General features: G+C 45.6%; 1 protein-coding gene and 1 long non-coding RNA gene across 4 annotated transcripts in view; one reads left to right on the plus strand and one right to left on the minus strand.

The window, feature by feature from the left end:
- Positions 1-20281, minus strand: part of Nhsl1 (NHS like 1) — a 225211-nt gene extending 204930 nt beyond the window's left edge. For all 3 annotated transcript variants that reach the window (XM_035440376.1, XM_035440375.1, XM_035440374.1), the window contains exon 1: positions 19856-20281. In XM_035440376.1, the coding sequence (XP_035296267.1) occupies positions 19856-20147 (292 nt within the window). In that variant the 5' untranslated portion in view covers positions 20148-20281. The remainder of the gene's footprint in view (positions 1-19855) is intronic.
- On the plus strand, positions 1222-10319 carry LOC118238363. Its single transcript, XR_004768462.1, has 3 exons — positions 1222-1323; positions 2281-2392; positions 10189-10319. It is a non-coding gene; the product is annotated as an uncharacterized LOC118238363 (long non-coding RNA).
- Positions 20282-21285: the final 1004 nt, after the last annotated feature.

Genomic DNA, 21285 nt, shown 5'->3' on the forward strand with positions numbered 1-21285 from the left:
AAGGTTTTAGAGATACTAAATTATAAACCACCAAATATAGGCTTCAAGATAAGGATAAACTATGTAGACACAAAAATAATCATTTTGTCAACAAAAAGAAAACTTAAATAGGCTTTTTTGCTGTTTGAGGTGGGGTCTCATGACTTACTCTAGGCTGGTCTCCAAACTGACATTCTCCTGCCTCAGCCTCCCGTATGCTCAGATCATTGGCATGCACCATGACTGGTTTAAGTGAGCTTTGAAACAGTTGTCCTTCATCTGTGCAAAGTCCTCTAGAAAACATATTTATTTAAGATGCATTGCACAGCGTGTCTGAGTGCGGGCCAGCCTACGAATGCCATGGTGTGCTCTCAGGAGCCGGTTCTCTCCCTCCACAGTGTGGGTCCTGGGCATCGAATTCAGATCATCAGGCCTGCTGGCGGACACCTTTACCCACGGAGCCATCGCACCAATCCTAGAAAGCCACTGAGTCACTTCAATGGCCATTAGATTACAATCACTCAGACCTAAATGCTGGACACAGAGCTGCCCATCACTCCACACTGATGCTGCAGTCACAGGAGACTCACTTTCCATCCCTGCCCTGGTTCTCTTATATAATCCTGGATTCGGCTGAGCACAAAGCCTATGTTCTCAATCCCACACACCCAAGCACCTGGCAGATGATTCTCTCCCTGCTTTCAAAGAGTTGTACCCACACATATGCTATTATATCATAAAGATGTGCATGTGTGCAGGTGTGCATGCACACACACACACACACACACACACACAAACACACACACACCCCTGCCACCCTCTAAAATGGAACCCGGAGGCCTGATCCAAATGAGGCCCTGATCACACCACTTAGGGAGGAGGGGGTGTCATTGTTGCATCCTGCCTGTCATTTTCCCACTGAAAAATTTATTTTAACAATTCTTATTTTATTTTACATATAGAGGTGTTTGCCTAAATGTTTATCTGTGCATCCTGTTGGTGAGTTGTCCACAGAGGACAGCATACAATCCCCTGGAACCAGAGTTACAGATGGTTGTGAGGTGCCGTGTGGGTGCTAAGAATCTGACCGGAGTCTTCTGGAAGAGCAGCCAGTGAGCACTCTTAAGTGCTGAGCCACCTCTCAGCCTCCCCAGTGCACATTCTTACATGATGACTGGGCTACTATGACGAATATGCTTGGGTGGAGTGGGTGAGGACAGGGTGATGTTACAGTTAGGATCTAGAATGCCTCTGAAAAGACATCCGTGAGCAAGGCTCAGCCCACCCTGGTGGTGCTTTCTGAAGGTGATGGAATCAGAAGGGGTTGGGGCATAATGTGGACAGGTAGGTACTCTGTGTGTGTGTGTGTGTGTGTGTGCTGTGTGTCTATGTGTCTATGTGTGTCTGTGTATGTGTCTTGTGTGTGTGTGTGTGTGTGTGTGTGTGTCTGTGTGTGTGCTGTGTGTCTATGTGTGTGTCTGTGTATGTGTCTTGTGTGTGTGTGTGTGTGTGTCTGTGTGTGTGCTGTGTGTCTATGTGTCTATGTGTGTCTGTGTATGTGTCTTTTGTGTGTGTGTGTGTGTGTGTGTGTGTGTGTGTCTGTGTGTGTGCTGTGTGTCTATGTGTCTATGTGTGTCTGTGTATGTGTCTTGTGTGTGTGTGTGTGTCTGTGTGTGTGCTGTGTGTCTATGTGTGTCTGTGTATGTGTCTTGTGTGTGTGTGTGTGTGTGTGTGTGTGTGTGTGCTGTGTGTCTATGTGTCTATGTGTGTCTGTGTATGTGTCTTTTGTGTGTGTGTGTGTGTGTGTGTGTGTGTGTGCTGTGTGTCTATGTGTCTATGTGTGTCTGTGTATGTGTCTTTTGTGTGTGTGTGTGTGTGTGTCTGTGTGTGTGCTGTGTGTCTATGTGTCTATGTGTGTCTGTGTATGTGTCTTGTGTGTGTGTGTGTGTGTGTGTGTGTGTCTGTGTGTGTGCTGTGTGTCTATGTGTCTATGTGTGTCTGTGTATGTGTCTTGTGTGTGTGTGTGTGTGTGTGTGTGTGTGTGCGCGCGCGCGCGCGCGCGCGCTGGTGCCCATTCATGTGGAAACCAGAGATCCACATCAGATGTCTTCCTCAAGTTGCTCTTGGCCTTATGTTTAGAGACAAGCTCTCCCAGTGAACCTGGCCCTTCCTCATGTGGCCAGAGAGTTCCAGGGATCCTCCTGTCCTCGCCTCCCCAGTGCTGGGATTACAAATGTGTTGTCTCAACCCAGCTCCTACTTGGTGCTGGGGATCCAAACTCAGGCCTTCATGTTCACACAGCAAGCATTCCACTGACAGAGTCAGCTCCCCAGCCCCAGAGGGACACCTTCTGAAGGACATGTTTTCTTCTGGATGCTTCCTTTCTCTCATCCTTATTCCCAGACACCCTGAGGTAAGCAGCTTTACACCATCATGTGCTCTCTGTTCATCACCCCGGGTATCATCACAGGACCAAAGAGGTGGGGCTGTACAATAGTGGGCCGAAACCTCTGAAATCCTGAGTGCAAATAAACCTTTCTTGATTGCTACTTTATTTCCTCAGGTATTTTGTCACAGTGATGGAACACTAATACTCAGGTTTATTGAAGGAAATAGAAGCCCAAAGCAGCTCATACATTAAGTGCTGTCACTTAGCAGGTTTCTAAATTAGACATTTTCTGCATAAAATAAGCCCAAATCATGGGAACACTCCAAATAAAAACTCATCACCAATGTCATCTCAACCTGAGAAGAGGAAAAGTGACATAAAAAATAAACCCCTACCAGAGACATAATCAAAATGCCTTTTTGAGAATATGCTAAATATTTAAGTCTAAGGTCTATACCTTCATAACTGAATTGTCATTTTTTTTTTTTTTTTTAATCCTAGAACCTGGAGGCCAGCCTGGTCTCCACAGCGAGTGCCAGGATACGCTCCACAGCTACACAGAGAAACCCTGTCTCAAAAAACAAAAACAAAAACAAACAAACAAAAAATCCTAGAACCCCAAAATTACACCAGACCTATCCATCAGGTCTCCAGAAAACTCAACTAGCCAGACATTAAACCCCATATTATGAAAGTTGAGTCAAATAATTAAGTGCAATCCTTCATTCTAGCCTTCAGTTTCTCCATCCCCATAACAGGGTTTCTCTGTGTAGCCCTGGCTGTCCCGAACTCCCTCTGTAGACCAGGCTGGTCTACCTGCCTCTGCCTCCTCAAGTGCTGGGATTAGAGTCCTGGACCACCATGCCCAGCTAAATTTAGACATTTAAATGCACTCAAAAACAAAACAAAATAAAAACCCTACTGGAACAAGGAATAAAACTGGAGCAAAGCAACAGGTGATCTTTACTATTCATTGGCATTTTCATTGTTTTGGCCAGGCACCCATGTAGATAAAAATTAGGTACCAATGCCTGTTTTACAGAGGAGAAAATTCAGCACAGAGATATTGAGTCACTTACACAGGATCATCAGCTAATAAATATCATTCTTAATCACTATTCCCCAATGCCTTTTGCCGTTTTACTTCTCCTTAATCTCCCCAAATTGCAGTGGCTTATGCCACACTAAGAGACAATTTCTAGACAGATAATATACATAAGAATAAATTGAAAAGTTGAGTTATAATAAAGTTATAATATAAAGTTGAGTTATAAAACTACAAGCAATAAAGCAACACACTAATTCACACTTATAAAATGGCTCATGTTTATTCATATCTGGCTCATCCATATGTAAAAAACACCCCTTATCTTTCTTACTTTTTCCTAGTTACACTAGAATATACTATCTCTACCTCAAAAAGAAGCTTTATGAATTCAGTATTCAAAACCAGTAACCCTCCCTCCTGGGATTTTGTTCCAAAAGTCCATCCCTGCCCTGTGGTTGGGTTGAATCACCTCCCCACTCAGAGTTGCTGTTTGAAGTTCCTGGGAAAAGAGAAAATACCCTAGCTCCCAGACTAAAGGGCAAGCCCCGAGGCTAGGTTACTAATGCCGAAACAGAGAGATCCACCAGCTGCACCTCCTACTGTCCAGCAAGACTCCTACTGTTCCTTCTCAGGCCCATATCCTGCTGCTGACTGAGGGGCAACGCCTTTGAGAAACTGCCTATCCCAAGCACAGCTGTCTGGATGCTGAGCTCTCTAAGGTGATTCTATCCTCCAGCCTTGGGCCATCTGCAGACACCATTTTCAAACACCGGGATACACTCACATCACCTAGGTGGCTGTGGGCGGGAAGGAAGCCTGCAGGGTCCAGATCCAAGATTCAGATTCAGTATATCAGAGGTGGGTGGGATCTGGTAGACTACCAACAGATGCAGACACCCTGGTTCCAGGGCCACACAAGGTCATAATCCTCTTAACCAAGCAGTTAGTGGTATTTCTCACCAACAAAAAAATAAGGGGGGGAGGGGCGGGCAGGATTATAACTACTCAGTTAGTAGAGTGCTTGCCTAGCATTCGAGAGGTGCTGGATTTGATCCCTGGCACTTCATAAACTGTGTATGGTGGAATATACCCGTAATTTAGCATTCTAGAGGTGAGGTAAGAGGATCAGAAGTTCAAGGTCATCATGGCTATATTGCAAGTTTGAGGTCAGCCTGGGTTACAGGTAACACTATCTAAAAAAGGGGAGTGAGAGGAGAGAAAGGAGGGGATAGAATGGGTGGGGGGACACACTGGAGATCTAGTTTTATCAATGTTTCTGGCCCTCCACTCATTAACTACCAAGTAAAACCAGAATTCCAGCATTTGAATGTAGTGAGTCTGGGGAGAGAAAAGGGAGGAGAATTTTTTAACCTTAGCACATCACTTAACCAAAAACAAGCCTGAAATTGGATTTGTTCCTGTGACTCCTGTCTTCTGACCCTGACCATGAATGCCTGGCAGAGGAAAAGGGGCCAGGACGGGAAACACTAACAAAGACTCCGTGTTTGGAGGCTAGACTGTCTTCCAGAGCAGTGCAAAGAAGCAGACAAACTTGGTTCCCTCTCTGTAGATTCACAACAGCCTGGTCACACGGGCTACTGATTTGTCCCCGGGGCCATATGTTATTGAGCAAGTGGCACAATAATTTTCAAGATTCAAAGAAAAATGGGAAATACTTCCTAAGCCCTAGCTAAACTCAGATGTTTTTCAGTATCACAGTGAACTGACAAGTTTGGGGAAAATAAACACAAGCTGGGAATAGTGGCATATACCTTTAATCCCAGCACTTGGGAAGTTGAGGCAGGAGGACCGCCAGTAGCTCCAAGCCAGCCAGAGCTACAAGGCACTAAACTGAAGGCTACCCAGGTTATAGAATAAGACCCTGTTTAAAGATACCAAAAATGCCAGGCACAGCAAGCCTGTGATACTAGCACTTGGGAGGCAGAGGCAGGAGGATCAAAAGTTCAACCACTGAAAGTTATTTTGGAGGGAAATGTTCCATTTTGTGTATGAGACTGGAACATCTTGGGAAAGGGAGTCAGTCTCCCACAGGTACCACCGGACACATGCATGCAAATAAAATGTCTAAACTTATTACATAGCTAAGAACTCAGCTCTCCAGACAAGCCAAGTCACACTCGGACAAATTTACATTTCTGTGCCACCATTTTGTCATCACTAAAAATCGGGGGGGGGGGGGGAGGGGTTAAGCTACATGAAATGGGCACATAGTAGGTACGCTATCGATATTAGTTACAGATGGTACCTTCCAAACATTAAAATACATTAATGTGGCCGGGCGTTGGTGGTGCACGCCTTTAATCCCAGCACTTGGGAGGTAGAGGCAGGCGGATTTCTGTGAGTTCAAGGCCAGCCTGGTCTCCAGAGCGAGTGCCAGGATAGGCTCCAAAGCTACACAGAGAAACCCTGTCTCAAAACACACACACACACAAAAAAAAAAAAAAAAAAAAAAAATAGTACATTAACGTTATTATAATTGGGCTTTGTACTTTGTAAATAATTTATTTAGATTATATATGAAGTACGAATAGGATAGATAGACATCCCTCCCAACCCTTTTACACAGCTTCATCCTTTACCATGGTAACTAGCTCACACACACCCTCATCCCTCTGTACCCAGTTTTTCTGCTAAGCTCTTCTGCACTTAACAGATCTAAGGTTATCAAGAAAACAAGACCCAAAGCTGGAGACAAGAGATAGTTGAAAGCCCTCTGTTTTAAAAAAAAAAAAAAAATCTTCTTTGACTAAAACAAATAAACACGCACACATGTTGACAAAGGAGGCACCCACCAAGGTGAGCAAACTGGAGAAAGATGTCTAATTGCCACTCTGCGGAAGGGAGAAGGAGAATGTTTATTTGCTTTTTCCCGTTAGTCCTTTTGTTGTTGTTGTTTGTTTTGTTTTTTGACCCAGTACCTTATGAAAGTTTGGCAAGCACCCTCCCACTCAGAGATAGCCCCGGCTCAGTTTGTCCCCTTTTGTGAGGAAAAAGGAGAAAGATAACCGGAAAAATGAAGCAACATTAGAACCTGTTCATCCTACAGGCACAGTACTCCACTGGACTCCAAAGGAATGAGAAGACAACCATTGACAATCGCCTCCACCTGGTGATCTGCCATAAAGGCACAGTACTGTCCTTCTGAGAAGGTGATCCTAGACATAGAAAATGGTTGTTGGTTTTTTCCAGAAGACAGTATAAATCCCAAGACTTAGCAAGTATCTACAGATAGTTCTCAAGTTACACATCATTCTAGACACCGTATCATGAGTGTAATTATCAGATCACAAAGAACCAAGCACCTGGAAAGGAAATCCCCGAAATCAGCAGGACAGCCACAGCTTCTCCCTAACTCCAGGATGAGCACATGGGCTCCTAGAACACCAAAAAGCCAATGCAAAAACGAGATTGTCAGAAACGCACCCCTGAGCCTCTCCTGTTTAAGACAACCTCTGGGAGTTTGTGACAAGAAGAAATTCTTACAATATAAGCTAGGGGTTAAACAATCAGAACTGAAAACTATGTACAGAGAATGGGGTTTATTTAAAATATGACCAATTGGGCCAGTGGTGATGTTCATAATAGTATGTCTACCATGTCCAAGGCCTTAGATTCCATAGATAGAACATGATAGGCTGTCTAGCACGTCATGGTTTTAGATTCCATAGATAGATAGACAGACAGACAGACAGACACATGCATACATACATACATACATACATACATACATACATACTACCAATAGCTACACTTCAATAAATATGAAGACATGTACATATGTGTGTGCACAAACAGCAATATTCTCCAATGTCATTTTTTTGTATTCTTTGTTTCTTCTGTTTAATTGAATTGAAATTTAGGGTGAATATACATTAATATATTCAAATCAGAAATGTGCTTCCAAACACCAAAAACTTTTACATTAACTTTGTCTATTTTTTTGAGACACAATCTCACCATATAGGTCAATATGACCTCCAAATCATGATCCTCCTGCATCAGATTCCTTAAGGTTGGGCCCATCATAGCTGACCTCAATTTTCATTTACAAAAAGTAGGCTGTGTAACCCCAAGTTGCTTCTCAGTCCACACTTGTTGATAATGTTTTTGTTTGTTTGTTTATTGTTTTGGTTTTTCATGACAGGTTTTCTCTGTGTAGCCCTGGCTGTCCTGGAACTCAGAGACCTGCCGACCTCTGCCTACCGGGTCCTGGGATTAAAGTGCCCCACCCTGATACTGTTTTCGCCAGCCACTTCTGTACAAAGTCAGCACAAACTTTTGATCTTAGGTTTGATCTCAGGTTAACAACTAAAGAAAAGTAACTCCACGACAGACCACAGCTGCTTGCTTCCAATGTCTGCCATGAGTCACGGTCAACACAGTTGCCACCTAAGACACAGGCAGACCTCGTGAGCCATTACATTTATGTTTCAAACTCCAGCTCGCTGTCTCATAGTAAAATCCACCACAGCAAATCCAAATGCAACTCCTACATCACTATTACTCCATCCCACACAAGAAACTCACGCTCCTCATCGGGATATGCAGATAAAAGGCATGCTGGAAAGCTATTAACCCAGTCAGTCCCTTCCCCCTCCCTCCATAGCCTTTCTAAATGCTGGAAATGCTCAATCTTCTCTTCCGAAGCTCGTGTTTAAATAGACCTAAAAACCAAAGCATTAACAATTTTTAAAATTTTAATAAGGAATTTAGCAATCTATCTGAATTTTATCTTATTTTTCCCCAATTCAGTTGGCTAACAATTGAATCTGGAATTCACAAATATGATTTACAAGTAGTTAATTTTTTAGAAACCCACTAAAAGACACATAGAAGAACTGTGAAGCTGATAGGGCAAACCCTGAAATTCTGTGCCTGGAAAGCAGAGGGAAAACATGAGAACGGTTCTCTATTTGTGGGAAGAAGTCGTGGAAAGATACAGAAAAAGCAATGAATGTAGATCTGGCAAAGGGCTGGATGGACGAGGCAGAGATACTTCCCTCCAAATGCCCTTTCAAGTATATTTGTTGGACACTGTAATGTGCTGCTTACTCTATAAACTCAATGAAAATTCATGCTATGTCTATCCGAGCTGCACACTGATCTCCAGAAACCTCAGCGCTCATGTCAAGTAGAGGTAATGAATGCAGCCCGTTGCTCCAGAGTCAACCAGCTGATTAATTAGTACAACGGATATCCTGAGAAACACAGGCTGGTTTCCTCATCAGTATATAGTCCAGCAGCCAGATGGTCAGCTGGGAGCATCCTCGGGAAAACTTCCACCTCAACCATGACTCGTGTGATCAGGCATAATCCTATTACAAATACCAGAGCCTACTTAATTCAATTCTTCCCATTCTCAGTCTGCACCCTCAGTCAGATGCCTAACATGGCCAGAGAGGAGTCCTAAATTCATCACAGCACAAGCCTCTGTAGGCTGATAACACACTGACTTTTCAATGAAAATGGGAAGGTATAATAAAAGATTTCCCTGTGGGAAAACGGTGCTTTCTATGTCTGCGAAAGCAATCCAGAGTAAATGACAAAATCACCACCACTCCTGGGGGTAGGGGTGGGGGTGTCTCATACCAGAGAGGTTCTATTTGTCTTCTGGTGGGTTTGTCTTGTTCTTGAAAAGGTCTCTAACAGTGCAGGATATCCTTGAAGCCCTGGTCCTCCGGCTCTATCTCCCAGATTCCAGGGTTACAGGTATGTGCCAAGGCACCTGGCTTCTGCTTGTTTTTAAAACATAATTTTTAGAAGATACATTCCAAATGTTTCAAGTCACAACTTTGTATTTGAGGGAGTACCACTATCCCACAACTTACAACAGGTCTTTTGAGGCAAGTGTCCCCTAAAAATGGCCATTTCTAATTCAGAGCAGATCTTCTAGAACTAGTATAAGACTTGCACTTGCAGGGAGGAGGATCTTGAGTTTCTGGGAAGACTGTGCCACTTAGCCAGATCCCAACTCAAAAACAGAAAACAACAACAAAAGGGCTACTGTCTGATTCACTGTGGGATCCAGAAGGCACTATCCCGACAATGTACTCCATGAATGGGTACCTGCTCTACCACCTGGTCAGATTCCTAATACACAACAGCCTGGTATTTCCAAAACTTGGTTTATCACAATCACCTGGAGGCCTTGTTGGCCCAGGCTGTTCCTGGCCTCAACCCAGCCTCTGATTCAGAATCTCCAGAGGCGGGGTCTGAGAATCTGTTTTTTAACAGAGCCCGGGTGATTGCTTATGACTCAGACCCTGTGAGAAACAAGGAGATGAATGAAATGGTCCTTGTGGCTCCAAAAGGCTCCAGAAGAGCAGGGGGCTGAGCAGCAAACAAGTGCCGAGTGGAACCAGGGAATGGAGCTTGGGCAGAGGACTCAGGACCAGCCACTACCCAGGGAATGGAGCTTGGGCAGAGGACTCAGGACCAGCCACCACCCAGGCAGAAAGGGTTCCAGGGAGGGGGTTCTTCCACAGCTAGGAAGCTCAGTGGGAACTGAGACGGCTTCCCAGTTCCCACAATGAGAGGAAATGGAGGAGAAAGAGCCTGAGAAAGAAATGGGACATCCACACGAGGGTCCCAGGAGAAGGGCTGCCAGTCCCAGCCCCCAAGCTCAAGCTTGTGTAAGACAGAAAACAAGCCCTACCCCCATTCCTGTCAGGGACTGCAGATGCTTCCAGAAGCTGTGCAGGATGTTTTGATTTCCAGTCGGTAACATTTTCACATTTATTTCTCCCAGCAGTTCTCCTCTGGATTTGGTCAGCTCTCATCTTCCAAGTGACAGTAACCCAGCCTCCCGGACCAACTATCAGTGGTGACACAGGGAAATGAATGTGCACATAGGTGCCACCTCAGTTGTCCTGTCATCAAGGCAAAAGCAGCAAATGTGGAATGTCAACTGTGAACCAGGGTTCTCACTAAATGGTGCATACCGGTCTCACATATGCCCATCTGCTAGTACTTTACTGGGTCTGGGGGCCAGGTGGACAGCGAGATGATTTAGCGGGTGAAAGTACTTGCTGCCCAAACATCGTGACCAGAGCTCTGGAACTGGAACTCATGGCAGAAGGAGACAACAGGCTCCTGCAGATTGAACTCGCACGTGTGTATTTGGTGTGCGCTCACACACACAAATGCATACATGCACACACACCTACATACACACATACATACATACATACATACATACATACATACATACATACATACATGTGTATTTTTTAAAAGCCCAAAAGCCTTTTTTTTTAAAGACAGAGTCTTTCTATGTGGCTCAGATTATGCTACCACACCTATTCAGACTTTGTGATTTTTTTTTTTTTACTTCAAAATATATGATGGACCTTTTCTTTTTTAAATAGGGTCTTTTGTTATCCAGGCTGGCCTTTAACCCTTTATAACGGTAGCCTTGAATTCCTCATCTTCCTACCTCTACCTCTCAAGTACTGGAATTGTATAGCCTTCCATCACTATGCCTGCAGCATGCAGAGCAAGCGTTCTACTGGTTTAGACACATTTATTTCTCCGCTTCTCTGAAGAAGGAATGTCATCATTTGCAGTTGGCTCAGGTAGTATTGAGAATGTACCACACAATGTTAGAGCAGCCTGACTCAAGATGCACCCCGCCTGAAGGGGCTGGATTTCCTGTGTCTCATATGGGTTCAGCCTCAGTCTAGGCTGCCAGCCCTTCATGTGGCTGTCCTCTTTCTTTCATGAGCCCTTTAGCCTCTGTTTCCTCCTTTTGTGGGAACATGTCACTATTTCATGAAGTCTGGGACCTCCATGCCCTTCCCTTGGGAGTTCACTGAAAGACAAGTTCCAACTCACCATCCACATTTTTCCAAAACACTGCCACGGTGAACACTGTAAGAAACATGGACCACCAGGAGCCAGGCATGGTAGTGCATGCCTGAAATCCCAGCCTGTGGGAATCAAGGCAGGAGGATCAAGAATTCTAGGCCAGTCTAAACTACTTGAGATCCTGTCACAAAGGAAATGTGGTGGGGAAAGAGTGAGGGGATGAGAGAGAGAGAGAGAGAGAGAGAGAGAGAGAGAGAGAGAGAGAGAGAGAGAGAGAGAGAACACAAATGAAAGCAGTACACAGAAATTGGCACGCCATCAGCACACTTTTGTTAATTTTGAATTTCAATTTCTGCAGAATTCATTTGTGCCAGGGTGTAAACCACCTTGAGCAAAAACAAAATTAAATAAGCAAGTTCCTAGGCCTCTGTGTTAGTTGCAAGACATCTTATATTTTACCTAAAATTTGACTTTTTGGTGGGAGGGGGAGGATAATGAAGTAGCCAAGTTGGCAGAGGATTAGTCTGGCATGCACCAAGCCTTGGGTTCAATCCCAATGTCAAATAAAACTATGTATAATGGCACGGGCTGTAATTCCAGCACTTGGGAAGTGGAAGCATGAAAATCAAGAAGCTCAAGGTCATCTGCCACCTACAGAGCTTGATGCCAGCCTCGGATATATGAAAAAGTTTCTGAAACAAGGTCTCATTCTGGAACAAGGCTGGCTGGCTCTAAATATGCAGGGATTCCCTTGACTCAGCCTCTGATGTGCTAAGACTGTCAGTATGCCACCTCACCCAGTAAATAATTTTAAAGGCCTTTAAAGACTGTAAAAAATGACTGTTCTTCCAAAGGACTGAAGGTTCATTCCCAACACCTGTGTCAGGTGGCTCACAATCACTCATAATTCCAGTTCCAGGGCATCCAAGACTTCTGGACTCTGCAGGTACCCACATATATGTGACAGACACACACAATACATATGAATGAATTAAATTAAAAACCATTTTCTTTAAAAAAAAGATGTTTAAATAAAGCAAAAGGAATATAGTGCCTTAGTTTTCTGCTTTAAAATCTTCTTCCAAAATATTAAGAAACTCAAATATTTCCTTTATTATTACATTTTTCCCCAAGAGCTGGAGAGATGGCTCAGTTCCTAGCTTTCACATAAGGTGGTTCACAGCTCTCTATAACTTCAACTTGAGTATCTGATGCCTCTGGTTTCCATGGGTGCTTCACTCATGTGCATGCATACACACACACACACACACACACACACACACACACACACACACACACACACTTACTTCAAAATTATAAATAAAGCCAGGCCATGGTGGCATATGTCTTTAATCCCAGAAATTGGGAGGCAGAGGCAGATAGAGCTCCATAAGTTTTGAGGCCAGCTTGGTCTACAGAGTGAGTTCTAGGACAGCCAAGGCTACACAGAGAAACACTGTCTCAAAAATTAAAAAGTTTTAAATTAATGTTTAAAATTTCTTCATTTATTACTTCCCATCTTAAAACAATACATACAGATGAAATTAATTAACATGAGATTTTTCTCTACATCATCACACTATGTCAACATAGGAGGCTTTGTGTTCCATGAATCAATGAGTAGACTTTAATCTTGCAACAAAGGATACACCCTCCTAATTCAAAACTTAACTCCCTTTTTACTAATCTGGGCATATAGCAAATGCATTTAAACACAGGGCTCTTTCCATAATGACCCTGGCACTTTTCAAATCTGGGGAAGAAAGCCTGAGTATGCTATGGGCAGAACTCTAAGGAACTTGAAACAAGTACCTGCCTAATGTTTAGAAAATGACTAACTCCTGGGCATGTGAATATCCACACATCCTCATGCCAACTAGCGAATAAAATACATCCTGAGATGGGGAATGAAACTCAGAAGGCCCTTCTTCCTCACACTGCAAATAAAAACAAATAAAAGAAATACTGATAGAAATAGTCTTTCTAATCATGAATACTTAATATTTTAGCTTAAGAATCTAAAAAGAGGGGCTGAAGAGATGGCTCAGTGGTTAAGAGCACTAACTGCTCTTCCAGAGGTCCTGAGTTCAATTCCCGGCAACCACATGGTGGCTCACAACCATCCATTATGAAATCTGGTGCCCTCTTCTGGTGTGCAGATATACATGGAAGCAGAATGTTGTATACATAATAAATAAAATCTTAAAAAAAAAAAGAATCTAAAAAGAGGGGCTGGAGAGATGGCTCAGTGGTTAAGAGCATTGACTGCTCTTCCAGAGGACCCGGGTTCAATTCCTAGCATCCACATGGCAGCTCACAACTGTCTGTAATTCCAGTTCCAGAGGACTGGACACCCATGGAAGAACACTAATGCACATAAAATAAAGATAAATAAACTTAAGAAAAAAAAAGAATCCTTCCTCCTTTTCTTCCTCCTCTTCTACTGAGACAGGGTCTTATATAGCCCAGGCTAGCCTTGAACTCCCTTATCTTCCAGCCTCTTCATCACTGCCATCATCAGGTGTGTACTATTAGACTAGGCAGGCAATTCTTATTATTTATTTTTGAGAGTCTCTCTATGTAGGCCTGGCTGTCCTGAAACTCACTATGTAGGCCAGGCAGGCCTTGAACTCACAGAAATCTGCCAGCCTTTGCCTCCCAAATGTTGGAATTAAAGGCATGTGCCACCACACCAAGCATAAGCAGCAGTTCTTAAGGGTGGACATGTAGGAAAAAAATTTCTTGATCTTACACAGGCTGTTTAACCTAATGGCACAATCTGCCCACTCGGCTGCTGTTGGTTTCTGTTAATAAATTTAAAAACTCTCTCCTCAGATAAAGGTGGGTGGAGACTATATTTCCACCACCACATCTCTAGTGTGTGGTATGCTGCAATGAAAGTAAGACTTGTGCCAAGTTTACCAGATAGACATTTAAGGGTGAGGCAGCACCTTGAAGTTCTTAGAAGTTCAGTAAAGTCAACATCTCCATTGTGTCTTGTCTCCAATGTCTTTAGTACATAGCCACACACACTGCAGAGATTCATTCTGAGGAAGAAGGAAAGACAGTCACGCTTACATCAACCAGCTGCTGGTTAGGTCAGAGGATGACGGTCATTCGAGAATGGGATGATGCAACTACCACCTAGAACACTGTGCTCAAGCACTAGTCCACACTGTCTACCAATTCTTAGACCTGTTTACGCAAAGACGATACCTAAACAATCTTTCTGCCAACAAGCTATGCATGCTAAATGGGCTGCACCCCCACCTAGCCATCCATCTTCAACACCATTCATCTTAAATCTAAAAATTAGAGGAGAGAGCCTACCAGGCCTGCTGTGTATGAGCGCACAGGCGAGGTACACACCACAGTGTAAAGGATGTCCTAGGGCTTAATTAGGTAGTACAGCAAACCCTTCTCAGTGTTTCTGGAATCTAAAGGTGGCGGGAAGAACTGTCATTCTAGAACTATTACTTTAAAATGCTAACAAATTGCCTTTTTCTACCCTCTTTAAACAGGACTTCATATTTACACAAGAAGTTGTTTTTGTTGTTGATACAGGGTTTCAGGTAGCCCAGGCTGGCCTCAAACTCACTATGTAGCCTAGACTGCACTTCGATTTCTGATTTTCCTTCTTCTCTCTTCCAAGGGCTGGATTTCAGACTGAATACCACTACATTAAGTGTTGGGGACTAAACCCAGGACTTCATGCTTGCTGGGCAAGCAAGCCACCACTGAGCTACATTCCCTGACCCAATAAGGACTTTTAAGACAAACTGAAAAGAGCTCAGAGCAGAAATCATGAGATTCCTCACTTTGTCCTGTTTATTAACACCCTTTACTAGCCCCTAGGACTTGCATTTCCTCATCCATAAAATGGACTTGAAAATACAGCCTTGTCTTTCTATTTCATGTAGTTTTGGAATCACATAAGAAATCTGAATGACGGGTTTTTAATACACCTTAGACTTCACAGGAGTGTGATGGTTAGTTATGGGAAGCAGCAAATGGTGAACCTGGGAAACACTGTGATTCTTAAAGGAAGCTGGACAAAGACCACAGATAGCATGAGGACACTTGTCTGGGATGCTCTGAGCAGTCAATCTACAGAGGCAGAAAGTATATATGCAGTGGCCTGGAGGTAAGGAAGGTCAAGAGGAAACGGAAAACGACTCCCAGTGATGGGGTTCTTTCAGGACCATGGAAATGTGACAAAATAGACTGTGGTCATGCCACACGTCTCTGAATTCACAAAACCCACTGGCCTATACACTGTAAATGGGCGAATCCAGTGAGAATTGTGTCCCAGTAAAACTATTTTTGAGGCAAAGCCACAGGCCCATAATTCCAGCTACTTGGAAGTCTGAGGCAGGAGAATAGTTCAAAGGCTGTCTGGGCCTCAAAGTGAGTCAGGGCCATGGACAACCTGTAAAAATCCTGTCTCAGAATTTAAAAATAAAAAAGGGGGTCTGCGGATACAGCACAGTGGTAAAACATTTCCTAACATGCCCTGAGTCAAACCTCAAGTAGGGGAGTGGGGAACACACTTCCACAGACCTTAATAAGCATAGCCACTCCTTTGAGTATCTGTTGACCTCTGCACAGTAACGCTTCCTGATTGCTAACAGAGCCCAGATATAACTATTCATATTTCTGTCTGTTGTTACTATTTCCAATAAAGCCGTATTTCGTCAGCAGCAAAACTAAGTTTTACTGTCACAGAAACAGAGCCAATGAAATGGTTCAGTGAATAAAGGAGACTTGAGTTTGATCTCTGGGTCCCACAAGGTGGAAGGAGAAAACACTCCAGTAAGTTGTCCTCAGACTTCCTCACATGTGCTGTGGCATGTGTACACAGAAACACACACACACACACACACACACACACACACACACACACACACACACACACACACACGTTACATGCCATTTTAAAATGTAAATATACTCTAGTCACTGTACTATAAAAGAAAAAAAAATAGTGCTGCCCCATCTTTGACGAGCAGCTTGCTGGATGGCTGAAGGAAGTAGATGTAAAAGACTCAACTTCAGTCCCTTGTAAATGCAGTGTTAAAGTTTGCATTATTTCGGGGTTCTTGAGAGACAGAACTGATAGAATGAACACACACACACACACACACACACACACACACACACACACACACACACACAGGATTTACTAGAATGATGTCTGAACTGTGTTCCAGCTAGTCTAACAATGGCTGTTTACCCACAGAAAGTCCAGGGATCTAGTAGTTGTTCAGTCCATGAAGCTAGACGTCTCAGCTGGTGTGTAGTGTATGCCGGATTACAAAGAAGCAGCTCTAATGCCAGTGAGAGAGCAGACTTGCCAGTGAGAGTGAGGACAAGCAGGCAAAGAGAGAGAGAGAGAGCGTCCTTCTCCCATGTCCTTTATACAGGCTGTCACAAGAAGTATGGCCCAGATTAAAGGCAGATCTTCCACCTTCAAAGATCTGAATTAAAAGTGGGTCTTCCCACTTCAAATAATTTAAGAAAAAAAAAAAAACTCTCACAGGTGTACCCAGAGGTTTGGGTTTTAGTTAATTCCAGACGAAGTCAAGTTGGCAACCAAGAATAATCATCACAAGGTCCATACTGGATTTGTGGGACCACTTTGCCCAACATGGACTCATCAAGAGTCCTCCCTGGGCATGGGAATAACAGTAATATGTACTTTTCCTAAATTAAGTTTTGTATGACTTTGTACCTATGACATCTGAAGAATGGCAAGCCTGAAGTAATACTCCGCATAGTCCCTGGGGCCAGCAGGACTGGCCCATGGGCCTAACATGCTGACCTAGTGTTCCAAGCAGTCCCTGTTCAAATTGTTCCACTGGTATCTCACATGACGACAGACACTGGCAGCCATGAATGGACTGGCTTGTCTTACCAGAAAGAAGAAATTAATGTTCATAGGCAACCCAAACCATTCACCGAATGTGTCTATGCTTTGATTATTATTTCCAAACACTCCTGGAGGGAAATTATACACACACACTGGACAACAGGCAGGCCAATCAAAGGTACGAGCTCTAGCCCTCAGCCAGGACAAATGGCTTCAAGTCTTTTGAGCTGGATTTCGTCTCTGGTTATGGGTTCATGAAATCAGAGGCATCTATAGGCAATTCCCAGTGCAAAGGTCCACAATGGAGGTTGTGACTTGGAAGACCTGCTTTAAAAGGACCAAAATGTCAGGCATAGTGGTGCACACCTTTACCCCAGCACTCTAAGTTCAAGGACAGGTGATGCACACCTTTAATCATAGGGCTCAGAGCTCAAAGCCAGCCAGCCACCCTCCACACACTGGAATTGCAGGTATGAGCCACTGTGTTAGACAAGGCATTGTTTTCAAAGAATCCTGCAGATGCTAAATAGGATGAATGTATAGGTGACTTGCTGCTTATTAGATCTTTTCTTTTCCTTTCTTAATTATTTGGGTTTTTGTTTGTTTGTTTGTTTGTTTTTCGAGAGAGGGTTTTCTAGCAGCTCTGGCTGTCCTGGAACTCGATCTGTAGACCATGACAGCCTTGAACTCATACAGTTCTGCCTCTCGAGTGCTGGGATCAAAGGTGTGTGCCACCACTGCCCAGCCTTGACTTGTATGCTTATTAGCATACAAAAAAGTTGTGTGCAAAGATAGGGCCAAATCTAATAACGTGTTTAATAACTCATCTTTCTATGTGTATGCACACCTATGGTTTCAGGAGTAATTATTATTGTCAAAGCCTTCTCTCATGACCAAAATTAAAGCCATTTAAGATAACAAGCTCATTAAAACTCTGAAAAGAATTACTTCAGTCACTCCAAGAACAACTTTAGAGAGAATTCAGGGCAGTATAGTTTATTGGAATGCACACATATTCAAAGAAAGTGGGAGGGGGAGCTGGAGGTGACATCTTTGCATGTAACAGCACTTGGAATTGGAGATGGGATGGTGTAGAGCTCAAGGCCTGTCTTAGCTACACAGCAGGTTCAAGGCCAGTCTGGACTACATGAAACTATCTAAAATAAGAAGGACGTGTGGAATGGGGAGAAGGCAGAGGAGGAAATATATTTAAATGCAAAACAAAACTAGCAAAGAAAGTTTTAATATCAAGGAATGTTGTTTATTTTTCTACATTTTAGTTTAAAAATTGTAACTAGCCGTGTTTGGTAGTTGCAGAATGGGGCAACACTCCATTCCATGCACTACAGTGTGTCCCCTTTGTTTTGTTTACTTCCCTTAGATTTGTTCACCCAGCAGCTAGATATGCCTCACTACATTGCATATCAAGGATGAAATTCTCATCCACCCAGTTACACACCCTGCACGAAAAGGACACAGAAACAAACAGGATTACCAGGTTGACAGTGACACCATATCCTTATGTACGAGGTCTCCATTCACATGAACTAAATATATCTGATTATGTCCCCAACAAACTATTAGGTCACTTTGACGCTCTGACCTTCTCATCCCCTCCTACTCTCCTGGGTCCACAGCTTATAAGGATGTGTTTTTAGCACAACATAAATCGAGCTGACCAAAAAATGTAAACCAACCATATGATAAATATATAACCTAGAAAGACTCATTTCAGCAGCATGTAGTAAGTTTAAAATAGTGAAAATTCGAGCTCCTAGGCTGCAAGATAGTTCAACCTGACTCAGGTTTTCTAGCAGGCTGGAAAACAAGCTACTCCAGATTACGTATGAAGTGATTCTAAGTGAGGCCATTTTTCTTGCAGAGCTGCTGAAATCTAGGCGTGGGTTGTTACACCAGTATCTCCCCTCCCACCCTGCAATCCATCAACCATCCCCAATTTACTCTTTGCACTAAGTATTATGACCGAGTTCGCGTACTGAAACGGGAGAAATCACCCAGACATCACACTGAAAGTTTCTCAGTTTGGGCCAGCAGGAAATTCCAGTCGCTTCATTCATCAGGGCCAGTTAAAGCCGCTGAAATGAAATGGGCACTTGGAGATTACTATGTCAGGCCATAGGCTTAATTTGGGGGGGGGGGGTTGAAGAGGGCCAGACAAAGACAGAATCCCAGCTCAAGGTCAAGGTCCTCAGAAAAACAAAGAACTGAGGGTCAGTCTGGGTGGAAACAAAATTCAAGGCCAAAAGGAAAAAATCCTCGACTTTAGTTAGCACGCTTTTCTTTGGTAGGTAAGGCCACTTGTACAATTGGCAGCTGGCAGCGGTGACAAGCCACCCCAACACTCGCTGACGTCCTCAGAGACTGTCCACAAACACATCCTCCTAAAGTGTAGTGCTTCAACCATTCTATATATATATCCCTTGACTTCTCCGACAGGACCCATCACGTTTTGCCTTGCAGAGCAATGGGATGAGCCATCCCAAGAGCTACACTTGGCGCACACTCCACCCAGGCAACCTCCAGGAAGCCAGAATCGGGGCTCGCCACACACTCGTGCCACCTGCACTGCCTCCCACCCAAGACCCCCGTCCCCTGCCCCCCGACACCCATGGGCTCATGAGCACGCCGGAGAGCTGAGCCTGGGCCGCCAGGGGGCGGGAGGCAGCAGCTGGCCGAGCGTCTCGGTGCCGCGGTGCCCTCCCCGGGGCCACCAGCCACTCACGGATTTTCACTCGCCGGTGGTCCAGGCGCGCGGCGGCGGCGTGCAGGGCGTCGAGGCGGCGGTGCAGCTCGGCGGTGCGGTGACCCAGCGCGGCTGCCTGGCCCTCGAGCTCCCCGAAGATGTCGCCGGCGCAGCGCGACAGGTCGGCCAGCTGGGCAAGCAGGCAGACCAGAGTGTGCGAGCTGACCTGCTCCAGCGAGCGGAAGAGCGGCGCGCCAGCAGCCCGAGCCACCGCTGCCTCCTCGGGCCGGCGCAGCCGCGCGGGCTCCACGCTCCGTTGGTGGAAGGGCATGGCTGGGCACGCGGGGCGCCGGGGGACCGGCAATCACGGCGTTCACGCCGGGCCCCGAGGGCGATGGGCGCGGGTCTGCATCCAACACAAAGGAGAGTCCCGGGGCAGCAGCCGCGGGGACGAGGCCGGGAGGGGAGGAGGCTCGGGGACAGCTCGGAGACCCCAGCCGGGTGCCGCGCGGCGACGTGCCTCCTCCAGGGCTCCGGGGCAGCCCGGCGCAGGAAGTTTCCGGAGCAGTTCCCGGGCGGCCGCAGTGGGTCCCGCTGGAAGTTTGCAGGCAGGAAAGCGCCGCCGCTCCTTCCCTCCCTCCGGATTGGAGAGGGAGGAGGAAGCGGGGGAAGTGCCGCCGCCACGGGCGCGAGGGAGGGCGGCGGGAGAAAGGGAAGGGGGAGGAGAAAAGCCGGCCGGGAACCACCTGCGGCTCCCGCGCCCGCCGCGCCCGGCGCCCAGGCCGGTGGCCACCCGGCGCCCCAGCGCACTCTGCTGGGGCGATCGCGCAGTCCCCGAGCTCCCAGGACGCCGCCCACGCCCCCAGCCGAGCCCCCGGGCGCCTGGACCCAGTCCCCGCCCGCACCCCAAGCCCGAGTGGGGCACAACAGGGCGCCGCGGAGGCGGAGGCGCCGGGACAGCGAGGCCAGCCCGGATCCGGCTGCTCACCTGCGCTGCCGCGGTAACTGCGGAGTCTCTGTCCTGCTTCCCGGGGAATGCCGGGGGGCCTGTCTGGGTGCTCCTGGTTTCTCCCCTGCAAGGCTGCGGAGACTTCTGGGACGCTTTGGTGAACCTCGAAAAAGACCTCAATAAATCACCCAGTGGCCAGGAGTTCTGCAGCCAACTAGGAATCTGAGTGGAGGGGGGATGTGGGGGGGGGGCGGGGGACGGGACGGGACTCCGAAGACCTCTTCAGAGTGCTTCAAGAGTTTTTCTAGGTGTCTCCCTAGTGGCTTCCTGTCCTTCAGATGGGCCGACGTAGTTGCCTGTTTCATCCATCCCTCAAGCGTTTGAGTTAGGAGGCTTGAACCTAGAACCGGGAATCCGGGGCCTGGAAAATCGTAGTCATGAGACACCCAGCTAACTCAAACCTTCTGCTAAGAAGAATTTGAGGAGACTGGGTCCAATATCCCTAAACTAAAGAGCCCAC

Source organism: Cricetulus griseus, chromosome 2 (genome assembly GCF_003668045.3).
Source record: "Cricetulus griseus strain 17A/GY chromosome 2, alternate assembly CriGri-PICRH-1.0, whole genome shotgun sequence".
NCBI classification, from domain to species: Eukaryota; Metazoa; Chordata; class Mammalia; order Rodentia; family Cricetidae; genus Cricetulus; species Cricetulus griseus.